The 13,111-nt window shown below is 46.5% G+C and overlaps 1 protein-coding gene across 1 annotated transcript in view; it reads left to right on the top strand.

The window, feature by feature from the left end:
- The window catches only part of COL4A2 (collagen type IV alpha 2 chain), a 359,463-nt gene that overhangs the window by 277,506 nt on the left and 68,846 nt on the right, over nt 1-13,111 (top strand). The window contains exons 33-37 of the mRNA XM_075336673.1: nt 109-252; nt 2,130-2,255; nt 2,376-2,557; nt 3,668-3,731; nt 3,819-3,893. Coding sequence (XP_075192788.1) covers nt 109-252; nt 2,130-2,255; nt 2,376-2,557; nt 3,668-3,731; nt 3,819-3,893 — 591 coding nt within the window. The remainder of the gene's footprint in view (nt 1-108; nt 253-2,129; nt 2,256-2,375; nt 2,558-3,667; nt 3,732-3,818; nt 3,894-13,111) is intronic.

Genomic DNA, 13,111 nt, shown 5'->3' with positions numbered 1-13,111 from the left:
ACCCCTTAGTGTGATCTGTTAATATACAGTATGTTCTCAATAATGCCCAGGTTTCCGTTTTGTAACCTTTAGAGTGAAGGTTTTTTTTTAACTATTACATTGTAATAGGAGCAAAGGGTTCACTTGGCATGGCAGGATTTGAAGGAATGAAGGGAGAAAAAGGAAGACCTGCTTGGACTGGGGTAAAGGGAGGACTTGGCAATGTTGGTGCTCCAGGACTTAGAGGGCTTTCAGGAGATCCAGGAACGAAAGGTAAATCTAAACCCATGGCATAAATTCTACCACTGCTTTGCTTTCTATCTTTCAACTTTTTTGTGTGAGTCGTAATTAAGTCTTTCTAAATAGTTATCCCAACAGCGACTAATAATCTTCCCTGTGTCAATCATTCAGATTTGGTATAAGATAGCCATTTCTTGCTTTTGATAGTACATTTTATAAATATTAAATGAAACAAGTGTATTTATTATAACCTAACTACAGTGAGTTTCTTTTGAGATTACAAAAATACAATATAGTCCTCATTAGATTTTCTTTATCTGGAATTTGCCAAAAAGAATTTTACATTCATAGGAATAAGTTGACTGCACTCCCACTGTACTATACACTACGTCTTACTATCACTTTTATACCTAAAAAAACAGTAACATTGATTGAATGTACCGTATATTATTTAGAAGCTTTGAACAGCTTAATCCATAGTCAATGAGCCTCCCTCAAACATATGAATGCTTTCTTTTTAGCATTTTCTTTATTAGAATAAAATAATTTACTGTACATTCTTACTTCTTTAGTTCAGATAAATGTTCGCTGTTTTTTTCTAACAAAGTTTGTACAAATGAAAAGTAAAAGCAAATATAAGTAACATGAGAAAACGTTTCTTCCATCTGCACTTATTAGCTGCTTCTTCTCTTCCCTCCTGAAATGATCATTCACTTTAAAAAAAAAAGCACAGCTGAAATGCATCTTGCACAATAAAAAACAGACTATAAGGTCTTTGAAGGATCAGATTATAAATGCTTATTGAAGTATATGGTGAGGGGAAGAGAATGAAAGAGAGAGCACCGAAACTAGGAGCCATGCTGCTGTAAGCGTGGCCCAGGGCTGTAGTCACAGGCGAGGGCTCCTCAGCAGTCCTACTTCGGTGGTCCGTGCCCCGACCCCCTCCACAGAGAAAAGGGGAAGGGATTGATAGTGGTGGTCCTGGCTTGGTGTGTGGTCCTTGTGTGTGCAAGCCATAACTGTGATTAGGCCCACGTGCCGACCAGGATTCATCTGCAGTCTTTTACTCAATATTACGCACAGTACTTCCAACACATAGTTAAACAAGTTCTTTACAGTACACTCAACTTGAATGCATAGTTTTACTTTACTCTCCTCCATCATTTCTGGTACTACTGTTGCTATTTGCCCATCCTCCTTCTCACTGCCTGACACCACAGTCCCACAAGATAAAGTCATTTAGTCTTCACTGGCCAGGGTCTCGTGCCACCCACAGGGACCCGTTCTCTATAACGGTGTTGTCAGCCTTCGGACTCACCTCATCTATCGCGGTTTTGTGTAAGGTATCTGTCGGGCTTGCATACTTTCTAGCTACTCCTCTACCAACTAAACATGAAGAGAGTCAGGCTGTATCCTGCAGCTGGCTCTTCATCCTGTGGGTGACCCACAGAACTTAACTGTTCCCTGCCTACATCCTGCTGTCACTAAGCAGAACCTAGTCTCTTTACCAAGGAACAGTACCTAAATCAGACACAATCTTACACTTTATGCACAAATACATTGCATACATTAACACACGTTACATTATTATAACATGACGATTGGTGTGTTCAGGGCAGGGGAACACAGGCCTAGTCACTCTCATACACTTCTGTTTTCTACTGCTTTAAATCACCCCAGGTCTGGATTCACAGCTACACTGCTAAGTATAATGTATTCAGTGGTGCTGAGTAACTGAAAAAGTAGAGATAGAGCCTGCTGGTGAAAAATGTAGCATACCAGGTATATAATGGCCAGAAACACATGACAGTTCATTCTGAAAAACCTGAAAGAAATACTTCAGATTCTTGAGTCTAGGAATTAAGCACACTAACATAAGAAGTTAATTTTTATCCAATACAAACTTTAAGGTGATCGAGGGGAAGGCGGTCTACCTGGACCTAAGCCTGAAGTGGAGCCAGAAATGTTAATGAAGATGAAAGGGCAGAAAGGAGATGAGGGCTTGTTTGGATTAAAAGGTTTCTCAGGTCCTAAAGGTAAGAACATAATAGTCTAGTAAACATTATCTAAATAATATTATGACAATTTACATTCTCCTTTAAATTCTACATTGCATGTTCATTAATTCAGTTTACTAAATATGACTTGCTCTTTAGGTGATAAAGGTATGCCAGGTTATCATGGGCAGCCTGGACAGCCTGGTTTACCTGGAATGCCCAACTATGATCACGGTGATCAAGGAGAAAGGGGAGTGTTTGGAAATCCTGGTTTTCCAGGGGTTCCAGGGCAAAGTGGCTCACGGGGCATTCTGGGATTTCCAGGATTTATTGGTCCCAGAGTAAGTATGTCTGATTTGTATGTGTATAAAAAAATAGCAAGTAGCATGGTTGGTAAATTCTCTAGTCTCTGTATAGAAAATGTAATTATAAAAAAGACTTAGGGACATCATAATAGTATAATTGTATCCTATTAGTAATGAGTCTTATGAGCAACATATGGACACCTTAAGGATGTGGTGGGGGCTGTAGTAGCCAAACAATTGAAAACTTTGATTGAATTCCAATTGCATGATTTATCTGAAATCACATATTAAGGTAAAAAGGAGACCATATCCTTTAATTATCCCATCTGTGTAGCATTCATACACAAAAAAAACAAAAGCTCGATGTCATTCACAAAGCAAGATATGTTGGAGTTAAGTTAACCCCAATTTTTATTATAATATTCCACTAAGGCTTCTGCCACACTCACGTGAAATTCACGCACGTGCCGAGAGACACGTATTTTCCCTGCGTGTTGCGTGCAGGTAAGTACGTGTCTCTGGTACGTGCGTGACACGTGTGTTCTACGTGTGCTATCCGCGATAGCACACGTAGAACCGGTAATTATCATACTCACCTGGTCCTTCCTGCTGTCCGCGCTGCTGTCCGTGGTGCTGATCCTCGGTCTCCAGCCCTCCCGTCTCCCCGCTGCTGCTGCTGCCAGGCAGTGAAGTGAATATTCAATGAGAATAATGAGCGGCGGTCGGCAGCAAGAGGCAGCAGCGGCAGAGACAGGAGGGCTGGAGAAGGTGAGTAAATGTTTTTTTTTTTTTCCACTGACATGTGTGTTTTCTCCGGCGCGTGTCACACGGGACCGCATCCACACTACACCCGTGTGGTACGGGTGCGGGCCGTGTGACACCCGTGCTGCGGGAGAAAACACTGACATGTCAGCGCTTTGAAAAACGCACACACGTACAAACGCACACGGACACACGTTCCGTGTGGTTTTACGTGTGTGTGCCTGCTACAATAGGGTAGCATTGCTGATCGTGTCTCCGTGCCGCCGGTACGTGTAAAAAATGACAAACACGTGCCGGCAGCACGGATGTGTGGCGCTAGCCTAAAGCTGGTTAGTAAGACTTACGTATTTTATTAACAGTGTCACTCATTGTCTTCACATTCAGGGCTCCAAGGGCATGCCTGGTATGTTTGGCGTGCCAGGGGATAGAGGAACGTTTGGAGATAAAGGTAAGCTTTCTGTAGATTATGTTTTCTTTCCTGATATTACAATTAAGTGCAAAATGATTTATTACTGCTTCACATTTCTTGTCATAGGACAAATAGGACAAACTATAGAATTGCCTGGAGAGAGAGGAATCAAGGGACTGGCAGGAGACAGTGGCTTACCAGGTATACATTCTGTAATAAATGCTCAGAAAATGGACAACAGCCATCATATGAAGAGTTTCTATGAATGTAGAAATATCAGACATCCAATCCAACCTCTTGTCTTTGGGCTTTAATGGGAACTTAAAGGGGTTTTCTGGCTTATTTTGGCTTTTTTTTGTTATTTCCCTATTGGGCTACATTGGGACAGGTAAGTAGATAGTAACTACTTACCTGCCCTGCTGTCAGCCCCTCTCCCCTGGCTCAGAGCGGTCACGTGACCGCTCCTACTGCGATTTTGCTGCTTCCTGTGATGTCACGCCGACAGGGCAGGGCCTTGTTGATGGGCTTCACAGTGAACAGCATGTTGCCGCCCTGCTGCTTACTTAGTGGGCAGGTATAGTGCGTTGACTCCCCGCCCGCCCCCCTCCCACACATTCCGTAGTCTCCCTCCCTCACCCCCTGTGCGCTGCTACATGATAATCCAGCTGATTCTCACAGTGTCCAGTTCAATAACAGGCAAGGAACAGAAGTTGCACACTTGCTTTCAGGGACACTGTCAGCCTTGTTTGCTCGACGGTGTCCCCAGCTCTTTATCATGTTTAGTGCCTGCCGCCCTTAGAATGGTCTCCCCCCTCCCCCATGCGCTCAAAGAAGAAAACCTCAGGAAGAACATGTGTTAAGGCCTAGACAGTTCGACCCTATGGCAATTTGAGACGTGGTTGACTGCTTCAAGTGGCTGAGAAACTGCAAGAAAATTGATGACCGACATGTTTGGCTGGACGATACCATAAGATATAAGAATATGAATATAGGAGTAGGGTACTCTTTCTCGAGGGTCTGGAATTCTGGTCCAGTCACAATGTTCAATAAGCAGGAAATTATGTTTGGTGTATGTGACTTCCTGTTGGTATATCATGTGCTGTCAGTAAGGGGATTCTGCTTACCCCCAATCCATGTGATAGGGCTGTTCTTGGTTTCGCATATATAAGTAGTCTGTCCCTGGTGTTGAATTCTTAACACTACCATAGAAATAAGACAGGAGATATGTGAGAGAGGTGTGAGGAATTGGAAGGCTCAGGATTGAATGCCGCTAATTTGCCCCCCCCCATCTTAATCATACTATCTTTTGTAAACTGCTTCGTATCATATGGCCATATGCTCTAGTTAAGACCGGGCCTAATAACGTCTTCGTATGTGAAATTGGGCCATCAAGATAGGATGAATACTTTAAAGCTGGTGTCACACACAGCGACAACGACAACGACGTCGCTGCTACGTCACCATTTTCTGTGACGTTGCAGCGACGTCCCGTCGCTGTCGCTGTGTGTGACATCCAGCAACGACCTGGCCCCTGCTGTGAGGTCGCCGGTCGTTGCTGAATGTCCAGCTTCATTTTTTGGTCGTCACTCTCCCACTGTGACACACACATCGCTGTGTGTGACAGCGAGAGAGCGACGAAATGAAGCGAGCAGGGAGCAGGAGCCGGCGTCTGGCAGCTGCGGTAAGCTGTAACCAGCGTAAACATCGGGTAACCAAGGGAAGACCATTCCCTGGTTACCCGATATTTACCTTCGTTACCAGCCTCCGCCCTTGCTGCCAGTGCCGGCTCCTGCTCTGTGCACATGTAGCTGCAGTACACATCGGGTAATTAACCCTATGTGTACTGTAGCTAGGAGAGCAAGGAGCCAGCACTAAGCAGTGTGCGCGGCTCCCTGCTCTCTGCACTGTGACATGTAGCTGCAGTACACATCGGGTTAATTAACCCGATGTGTACTGTACCTAGGAGAGCAAGGAGCCAGCGCTAAGCGCGGCTCCCTCCTCTCTGCACATGTAGCACAGCGACGTTATGATCGCTGCTGCGTTGCTGTGTTTGACAGCTAAGCAGCGATCATAACAGCGACTTACAAGGTCGCTGTTACGTCACAGAAAATAGTGACGTAACAGCGACGTCGCTGTCGCTTAGTGTGAACCCAGCTTAAGCCTTCTCGCCGACATTGTATTGGTGGGAGGTGATGGGACTGACAATGTAGTACGTATAGAGTTTAGTATGTCCTGATTCTAGGTTAACAGATTTTTTACTTATACAAGAGGGGCATAACGAAAGATCTTTAAGAAATATTGTGCTGACACATGACTCTCCATAGGACTTTGGCATTCAAACATAGGGGTTTAACAATATGCAAAGCTTCTTTTCTGATGTACCTTCGTCCTCCCCCTTTTACCACTATGCATGCCGTACAGGACCGCTTGTCCATGGGGGGCCCCACTGTATCTATATGTAGTCCTTTATGCACTAAGTGGAGCGCTGTGATTCCCTATATACCTGTTTGGATTTATTGTTTGAGATTGCCACGTAAAGTAAGAAATTCCTCCTATTTTTGGAGAAAATTGCATGGCTTGTTGGGAAATTTATTTCCTTGTATACCTACCTAAACTTCTTGCTTGCGACATAAAGTGGACAAAACCCTCTACATGTATAAGAACTTGCACAACTTACTGAGCGCTATAATACTATTCATATTTGTCTAAATTTATTGCCCGGGGTTGCTACACAAAAGTAGTAAAGCTCCCGATTCTTGGAGGAACTTGCACGCCTTGCCGAGCGTTAAAATTTCCTGTATGCCTGTCTAAACTGACTGAGGTAGTTACAGAAAGCGAATAAACTTTCTTGTTCTCGGAATGATTTGCATGGCTTGCTGAGTACTGTAGTTCCTGCCTAAAGTCATTGTTAAGATTGCCACACAAAGTAAGCGAACCCCCCTATTTTTGGAGTAACTTGTACAGCTTGGTAAGCGTCAAAAATTTCTTGTGTGTCTATCTAAAATTATTATCTGGGGGTGCTACATAAACTGAGTGAATCCTCCTATTTTTTGAGGAACTTGCATTGCGCTATAATTCCTTATATGCCTGTCTAAACCTACTGTTTGAGATCGCTATGTAAAGTGAGTAAATACTCCAATTTATTTTTTATTATTGGAGGTATTTGCACGGAGCGCTGAGCATTATCATGTCCCTATATACCTGCCTAAACTTACTGCCCGAGTTGCTACGCCAAAGTGTACAAATCCTCCTATGTTTGCTGAGAACTATCATTTTTTCCATGTCTGTTCAAATTTGCTGCCTGGGGTTGTCACATGGAGGAAATGGGTCCTCCTATTTTTGGAGGAGCTTGCACGGCTTGCTGAACGTTATAGTTCCTTCTATGTCCGCTTAAATTGATTGCCTGGGGTTATTACGAAAAGTGAATAAATCCTCCTATTTTTGGAAGGATTTGTTTTGTTTGGCTTGCTGAGCGTTGTATTTCCTGCCTTAAACTCATTGCCTCGGGTGGCTACACAAAATGAGCAGATCCCCCTTATGCCTAGAAGAACTGGCACGCTTGCTAGAACTCTCTGTGGGTGTATTTAAACTCATTGCTTGGGCTCACTACGTAAAATGAGTATGTCCTCCTATTCTCGGAAGGACTTACACAACTTGCTTAACATTATAATCCTTTGGGCATGAGCAGTACGATTAGTGGGTGTGGTGCGATTCAAATCATGTGACTGTGATGTGCAGTCAAGATGGCGGTGCCCACCGGTATCATTGTAGATAATATTGATCCTCTTAGGCTACTTTCACACTTGCGTTGGACGGCTTCCATTGCTATCCACAGTCTTGAGGAATTACAGTAACCGTTGCAGGAAACCGTTATATTCCTCATAGACTTCTGTTAGCTATGGATAGCAATGGATGGTCTTGCGTTGCATCCGCTGCACGACGCAGCGTCGTTATTTTGACGCTGCATCGGGTGGAAGGAACGCTGCATGTAGCGTTTTTTGTGTCGTTAAAATAGCACACCTTGACGGATTCCGTTGGAATCTGCCACGGTGTCTAATAATTCTCTATGGTGGCGGTTTCCGCCGCTATTCACTAAGCGGCGGAATCCGCTGACGGATTTCGTCACGTTCTACTGCACATGCTCAGCATGTCCAGCAGAACGATCGAAATCGTTTAAAATCACTCCTGGTCTCTCTCCCCCCTCTCCCCCCCTCTCTCATACTCACCGATCACGGGCGCGGCGCTGCACAGTTGTCACAAAGCTCTGGCGGCTTTTCCTCTTTTGAAAAAGCAGGCCGCTCATTATTCCATCCCATATTCACTGCTTTCCCCGCCCACCGGCGCCTATGATTGGTTGCAGTCAGACCCACCCCCACGCTGAGTGACAGCTGTCTCACTGCAACCAATCACAGCCGCCAGTGGGCGGGTCTATATCATGCAGTACAATAAATAAATAAATAATTTTAAAAAAATGGCGTGTGGTCCCCCCCCAATTTGGATACCAGCCAAGGTAAAGCCACACGGCTGAAGGCTGGCATTCTCAGGATGGGGAGCCCCATATTATGGGGAGCCCCCAGCCTAAAAATATCAGCCAGCAGCCGCCCGGAATTGCCGCATCCATTAGATGTGACAGTCCCGGGACTCTACCTGGCTCATCCCGAATTGCCCTGGTGCGGTGGCAATCGAGGTAATAAGGAGTTAATGGCAGCAGCTCATAGCTGCCACTAAGTCCTAGGTTAATCATAGCAGGCGTCTATGAGACACATTCCATGATTAACCTGTAAGTGAAAGTAAATAAACACACCCGAAAAAATTCTTTATTTGGAATAAAAGACAAAAAAAACACCATCTTTCACCACTTTATTAAAATCTCCAAATACCCCTCTAGGTCCGGCGTAATCCACATGAGGTCCCGCGACGCATCCACCTCTGCTACATGAAGCTGACAGGAGCAGAAGTAGAACACCGCCGCTCTCTGTCAGCTCCACGCAGCAACTGAAGTGAATCGCGCTGTCAGCGGGGACGTCACTGAGATAATGCCGGTGTGTGTGCGCGGTGATGATGGGTGCGGTAGTGTCTGCGTGTATGGGGATGATGGGTGCAGTAGTTGCAGTGTGTGTGCGCGGTGATGATGAGGGCTGTAGTGTCGGGATGTATGTGGGGATGATGAGGGCTGTAGTGTCGAGATGTGTGCGGTGATGATGGGGGCTGTAGTGTCGGGATGTGTGCGGGGTTGATGAGGGCTGTAGTGTCGGGATGTGTGCGGGGATGATGAGGGCTGTAGTGTCGGGATGTGTGCGGTGATGTAGGCGGTAATGTCGGGATGTGTGCGGTGAAGATGAGGGCTCTCTCTCTCGGCTAAAGAAAACTTAACGCAACACGTTATTTCACTGGCATCCGTGGCCTTTATTATCACACTTTTTGCAAGGCATCCATCACATGCGTTACACAACGCATTGTGACTGATGCCGTTCAACGCAAGTGTGAAACTAGCCTTAGGGGCACTTTGCACGCTGCGACATCGCAGGCCGATGCTGCGATGCCGAGCGCGATAGTTCCCGCCCCCGTCGCAACTGCGATATCCTTGTGATAATAATAATTCACATGGACTCACCTGTCCTGCGACCGTCGCTCTGGCCGGCGACCCGCCTCCTTATTAAGGGGGCGGGTCGTGCAGCGTCACTGCAACGTCACACGGCAGGCGGCCAATAGGAGCGGAGGGGCGGAGATGAGCGGGATGTAAACATCCCGCCCACCTCCTTCCTTCCGCATATCCTACGGAAGCCGCAGTGACGCCGGTAGGAGATGTTCCTCGCTCCTGCGGCTTCACACACAGCGATGTGTGCTGCCGCAGGAACGAGGAACAACATCGGACCGTCGCGTCAGCGTAATCATGGATTCCGCCGACGCTGCACCGATGATACGATTATGACGCTTTTGCGCTCGTTAATCGTATCATCGAGCCTTTACACACTACGACGTCGCATGCGATGCCGGAAGTACGTCATTTTCAATTTGACCCCACCGACATCGCACCTGCGATGTCGTAGTGTGCAAAGCCCGCCTTACTGCACGGAGGTAAGCAATTATACAATCAAAATGAGCTTAAAAAGGGCTTTGTACAAGGGTGTAATACACTTCCCCTCCCTTTGTACATTAATCCTTGTGCTCTGTGTTCGATTGTCCCTTAAGCCATTATTTTGTATACTTATGATATAATAAAGTTTTTTCTATTTTCTAAAAAATACATTTCTTCTGGTGATCCCTATTGTGGCATACTCTTTTTTTCTTTGTTTGTCTATGACGTTGCTGTATGCCAGGAGATCCTGGAGGGTGGTGCCCTTCTCACATCTAGTCTCTTCCTCCTGTGCGCTGTCTCATCATGTGCTGAGTGCAGCGTTCTGAGCTCCTGGCTTCTAAATACTAAGAAGCCGGGAGCGAAGACCAGCACTGGTCTCCTGCATCTCGGACCTGCGCTCATATCGGCGGGGGGAAGAGAGAGCATGGGAGTGTGGGAGAGAGAGCACAGGGGGGAAGAGCGATGAACAGGATTGTGAGAGAGACCACAGGGGGGCAATAGAGAGCACAGGGGGGGGGGAGAGAGAGCATGGGAGTGTGGGAGGGAGAGCACAGGGGGGCAATAGAGAGAACAGGGGTGGAAGAGAGCATGGGAGTGTGGGAGAGCGCACAGGAGTGTGGGAGAGAGAGCACGGGGGAAGAGAGAGCATGGGAGGGGGAACAGAGTACAAGGGGGGAAGAGAGAGCACAGGAGTGTGGGAGAGAGAGCACGGGGGGAGAGAGCATGGGGGGAAGAGAGCATGGTAGTGTGGGAGAGAGAGCAAGGGAGGGAGAGAGTACGGGGGAAAAGAGAGAGCACAGGAATGTGAGAGAGAGAGCACAGGGGGGGAGAGAGAATGGGAGGAGGGAAGAGAGAGCACGGAAGGGGGAAGAGAGAGCACGGGAGGGGGAAGCGAGAGCACAGGAGGGGGAGAAAAAAGAGCACGGGAGGGGGAAAGAGAGAGCACGGGAGGGGGGAAAGAGTATGGGGGACAAGAGACCATGTCCCTCACCACGCCAGCCCTTTAACACTGACAGTCCCGATCTGGGCGTTCGGGGTAGCCCTGCACTCGCCAGCTGGCACTGTCAGTGTTAAAGGGCCTGCAGGGTGTGGGGCATGGACCCGTACTTTAAACCAGAATACGGTACTTGGTGATGTCACTGTTGCCAGCCGGGTCCTTCTTGTCAGTGTTTCCTGGAGCCTAGAGAGATCGGACATGTTTTCGGTCTCTCCAAGCTCGGATGTAGCAGAGCCAGGACCGTCGTGGCATGTTGTGTGGATTAGGTGTAACTTCAAACGTCTTTTTGGGGTTAATAAAGAGGTAAATGAGGGTGCTGTATTTAATTTCAAATAAAGGAATTTTCTTGTTGTTTGTGTTTATTTATTTTCACTTACAGATTAGTAATGAAGGGTCTCATAGACCCTGCCCATTAGTAATATCTGGCTTAGTGGCAGCTGTGGGCTGTGATTAACCCCTTATTAGCCCGATTGCCACCGCCCCAGAGCAATCAGGAAGAGCCAGGTAAAGTGCTGGGATTGTCACATCTAATGGATGTGACAATCCTGAGCGGCTGCAGGCTGCTATTTTTAGGCAGGGGGGTGGCTCAATAACTATGGGTCTCCTAGGCCTGAAAATAGCAGCCCCCCACTGTTGTGCTTTATCATGGCTGAGTATCAAAATTGGGGGGACTGCACTTCGTTTATTTTTTAAATTAATTTTGTAAATCAATAAAAAAGCCGCATGCGGTTCCTTTTATTTTGATACACAGCCAAGATACGCGCACGGCTGAGGGCTGCAGCCTGTAGCTGTATGCTTTATCTGTGCTTGGTGTCATAATATGGGAGAAAACCGCACCAATATATTATGTATTTGATACCACAATACTGACGCAGAGTTGAACTGCTTTCCCCGCCCATCGGCTGTCTTGGCACCTGTGATTGGTTGCAGTCAGACGCTGTCACACATGCTAAGGGTGCATCTGACTGCAACCAATCACAGGAGACAGGACAGCCGGTGGGCGGGGAAAGCAGTGCATATGGATGAGCAATAATTAGCGGCCCAGGAAGTGAAGGAGAAGCCGCGGGAGCAGTGTACAGCTGCGACAGAGCCTCGGTAAGTATGAAGCGCTTTCTTCATTCTCATTTTTTTTATTTTTCCTTTATTATTTTTTTTTTAATTTCACGAGTGCCAAATCCAGATCAAACATCCGAAATCCAGGGCCCGGTTCCGCCCATGACTAGCCTCTGATACTCAAATTGCATCCATTTTCTGCAGTGTGCGTTCTGAAGCTCAGTACAGGGGGTGCGATATAGTAACATCATCATGCACACAGTGCTGAGTCTCAGAGCTCACATACACACACGGGTGAAAGATGGAACAGGGAGCTTATGGATTTATGATTCCTTCTTGTTTTCAACTGTATGTGCATCCAGAATGCAGATGCCATTGAAAGAGGGATGCTGTGAGGTATGGGGCTATTAGCAGTGCCGAAATGAAAGCCACCTCACGGACCTGCATCATGCTAATAGTGACATAGGCATGCTGCAATGTTTGACAGCATGTCCAAAATCTCATGTAGCCCAAGGAAAAAATAGTGGTCAAGGTTTTTCACAAAAATCTGCAGTAACTATATTTTTTTGCAGATTATTATTTATTATTATTTTAGGACTATTTATTGCATGGCGCTTCACAGTGCAGATAAGTGAATCCTCACATCACATGCAGCAGACAATTAGTTGTCGACAGTCAGAATGCGTGGTCATGTGACTACTCGTATGCAATATGCACATTCCACATTCTGACTACGTGTGCTGCCTCGGTCCCTGCACGCAGTGAGCTCAATGTGTCAATTCATATAGTGACACATAGAGGGATAAGCCTAGACAACCTATGTACAAATATATTTATATATATATATATACATAACTATATGACAGAAAACACGCGCACACACAAACACACACACACACACGTGTACCATACGTAAATGGCGTATATATATATCTCCTATAGACTCATGTGACGCCCTGGGCAAGCCAGGGGTCACAGGTCATTACACCACCACACCCTACATCCCAGTTAGGAACACCAAAGCTACTCAAATCCTTGTTGCCTTCCTCCAGGGGCTGATGTTCACACCAGGGGGTGGGCCAGGCGGTTGGCTCTGCCCACCGAGGAGTACACAGCCCTGGAGGCGGGAAGAACCAGGCAGTCAGCTCAGGGAAGAGCTTGAGTCAAGTGAGAGGAAGCAGTGGAGTTAAGGAGTTAACCTAGGGACGGAGAGGAGTAAACAGCTAAGTGAAAGTGAAGTGGTAGTGGAGCAAAGAAGAAAAGAGTAAAAGTGAGCTTAGAAAGCCCTGA

This window comes from Anomaloglossus baeobatrachus, chromosome 2 (genome assembly GCF_048569485.1).
Source record: "Anomaloglossus baeobatrachus isolate aAnoBae1 chromosome 2, aAnoBae1.hap1, whole genome shotgun sequence".
Classification (NCBI taxonomy): domain Eukaryota; kingdom Metazoa; phylum Chordata; class Amphibia; order Anura; family Aromobatidae; genus Anomaloglossus; species Anomaloglossus baeobatrachus.
The sequence above is the reverse complement of the archived record's forward strand: the minus strand, read 5'-3'. Positions and strand labels throughout refer to the sequence as shown.